General features: G+C 38.3%; 1 protein-coding gene across 1 annotated transcript; it reads left to right on the forward strand.

The window, feature by feature from the left end:
• On the forward strand, positions 706-2,585 carry LOC104767672 (U-box domain-containing protein 52-like). Its single transcript, XM_010491664.1, has 8 exons — positions 706-892; positions 1,025-1,101; positions 1,230-1,351; positions 1,454-1,659; positions 1,757-1,808; positions 1,914-2,325; positions 2,416-2,517; positions 2,580-2,585. Exons 1-8 carry the CDS (start codon positions 706-708, stop codon positions 2,583-2,585), a joined length of 1,164 nt encoding a protein of 387 aa, XP_010489966.1.

A 2,886-nucleotide genomic window follows, 5' to 3' on the forward strand; every position in this document is an offset into this window, starting at 1 on the left:
TAATTGTTGGGATTTAAGTAGTTGAAAAGGTAAATAAAAAAAACTTTTGGTGTTAAAAGAGTTATTGTTGGGATCTATGTCCAAAAACGATTTTAAAAAAGTGAAAAAACAAGAGTAAGTAGTTTTTTTCGATATCCAAATCAAATGAAACAAATGTTTAAGAAAAAACTAATTTTTTTTAAAAGATTAAAAGATTATAGAATATAAAAAATGATGAATTTTATTGTTAATATATTAAATTATATATATATATATATATAATTTATGAGATAATTGATGATACATAATTGAGAAAAAAACAAATCCAAAATTTGAACATCCATGAGTCATGACATTTTGACCAGAGAGTCCTTTACTATTGGGGCGGGGGAGGAGAAACATCACTGAGAGTGAAGAGTTAGAAGATAATATATATCTACAAGGGGCTTTCTTCTTTCTTTGAGAATTCACTCTATTTGCCGACCCGAAGCTATCGGAGAAGATGATGAATGGGTGGTCGAAAGTATCAATTTTTTTGGTTGTTGTTGTTCTTCACTTCACCACTGAATCGAAATTTTCTATTTTGGGAGAAGAGGAAGTTTAGGAACACCGTAGAATTCTTTTTGAATTGAGAATGAGATCCTCCAGGAAGACAGAGGTGGCAAAGATTTTAGTGAATCGAGAGATAGAGATTTCGTTGGAAACACTAGGAGGGGTTCTCAATCGATGAAGGCTCAAAAGGGAAACAACTCGAAGAAGAAAAGTTCGAATTCTGGGTTAGTTGCAGTAGCAGTTGATAATAATAAAGGAAGCCAACATGCTCTCAAATGGGCTGCTGATCATCTTGTCTCCAAAGGTCAAACCATTATCCTCCTCCATGTCATCCTCAGATCATCATCATCATCTGATTCAGGTCTGACTGAGCTTTGTGTTTGATGTTCTTTATGCTCTTTGTATTACAAAAACCCCATCTTGGTCTTGTTGTTGTTCTAGGTGTTCAGGTTGTTGCAGATTTGAAGTTTTTGTTTTTGGTGGGTTTTTGCAGGTGAGATTTCTGCAGAGAAACATAAGCAAGCCGAGAGTCTTTTTGTGACGTTCCATTGCTACTGCAGTCGAAAAGAGGTAAATAAAAACTCATGATAACATCTCTGTTCCGCGCTTACAAAGCTTTGTTTCTAATGCGAATCCTTGAACTGATGTAGCAAAGCCTCTGGTTGTTGGCCTTAATTTAATAACTGTTTTCCCTTTAGATACAATGCCTTGACGTGACGCTTGAGGATGACAACATAGTCAAGTCCCTTACGGAATACGTTTCCTCTGGTATCATTGAGAATTTGGTTCTTGGTGCCCCATCGAGGCATGGATTCATGAGGTGATTTCATATATAAAATTCTCTTCCTTCCTATATCAAACTGAGATCTGCTTTTCTATTTGTCTCCTTTTTTAAGTGTTTATTTTCTATCCAATCATACAGAAAATTTAAGATTTCTGATACACCGAGCAACGTAGCGAAAGCAGCACCTGATTTCTGTACAGTTTACGTCATTTCCAAGGGGAAGATATCATCAGTCCGCTATGCCTCACGAGATGCTCCATATCGTTCTCCTCTTATGGGTCAAATTGAAAACCACTCTGAAATCTGTAACTACGAAAAGTTCAGGAACACCATGAGCTTTAGAGGTACTACTATTAGTATTAAATAGTTTTTTTTGCGGGCTTAACCATCCATGTGGAACTGCCACTCATCTTGATATTGTTCCTTCGTTGCTACAAACAGATCGGACTCCGGCAAGGTCTTGGACTGCTAGCTCCATTGAAGATTATGGAAAGTAATGTATCATGATTATCTCTTTTCTCTTTGCCAAGAAACTTATCCTACTTTTTAAGACGACATAAACTTATCTTTCTTTCTTTTGCGTTAATATCATCGACAGGTCACCTATGTCGAGAACATCAAATTACGCAAACGCATTCTATGATTTATCAGACTCGGAGAACGACATATCATTTGTTTGCTCAGGCAGGCCAAGTACTGCAAGCTCAGGCCGGCGAAGTACCACAAGCTCAGGCAGGCCAAGTACCACAAGCTCAGGCCGGCCAAGTACAAGTACTGGGAGGTCTGACATATCTTTCGTGAGCTCAGGCAGGCCGAGTTTAAGCACTACTGGAAGCCCTTCCTTCATCTATGACTTTCCTGATTCTGGTTTAACTCCAAGAATGTCAACAGGCTCTGGACACTCTATGCGTCTAGGAATCAGGTTTAATGACACTAATATCCAACATGATTTCTCGTTCGTGTCACAAGATAGCGGTCGATCATCTTGTTCTTGTTCACCACAAAACTTGGTAAGTTGCGTTTGATTGGTTATAGACAGCAGCAATTACATGTTTTCGTACGTGAATGGTTACTATATATGTTTTTCCTGAAATGTACAGGAAGAAGTCGAAGCTGAGATGAGGAGATTAAAGCAGGAACTGAAACACACAATTGACATGTATGGATCGGCTTGCAGAGAAGCCCTAGCAGCAAAGCAAGAGGTAAAATAATAGTATTAAAGTAAACCTGTCCCTGTGACTGTGAATAAGATATTCTTGAGCAGTGTTGACTGAAGGAAATTTTTTTAACTTTGGATCAAAGGCAAAGGAGCTCCAACGTCAGAAAATGGAAGACGAAGGATGGGTGCAAGAAGGACAGATATCGGAGAAATCTACAAAGTTAATAGTGGAAAAAGAGAGAGCAAACAAAGCTGCCATGGATGCCTCTGAAACAGCAAGCAAGATAGCAGATCTCGAAACACAAAGAAGAGCCATAGAAGCTGCAGGATCTTTCTCGGATTCCAATTTGAGATATCGGAGGTATGTTATTGGTGAGATTGAAGAAGCCACCAACTCATTTGACAAGGCTAA

Source organism: Camelina sativa, chromosome 19 (assembly GCF_000633955.1).
Source record: "Camelina sativa cultivar DH55 chromosome 19, Cs, whole genome shotgun sequence".
Classification (NCBI taxonomy): Eukaryota; Viridiplantae; Streptophyta; class Magnoliopsida; order Brassicales; family Brassicaceae; genus Camelina; species Camelina sativa.

What these genes read in the sequence shown, in the direction of transcription:
- LOC104767672 (XM_010491664.1), top strand. Translation starts at nt 706, where the DNA reads ATGAAGGCTCAAAAGGGAAACAACTCGAAGAAGAAAAGTTCGAATTCT. An exon ending in TCGAGGCATGGATTCATGAG is followed by an intron (nt 1,352 to 1,453) that starts GTGATTTCATAT and finishes CCAATCATACAG; the next exon opens with AAAATTTAAGATTTCTGATA. An exon ending in TCCATTGAAGATTATGGAAA is followed by an intron (nt 1,809 to 1,913) that starts GTAATGTATCAT and finishes TATCATCGACAG; the next exon opens with GTCACCTATGTCGAGAACAT.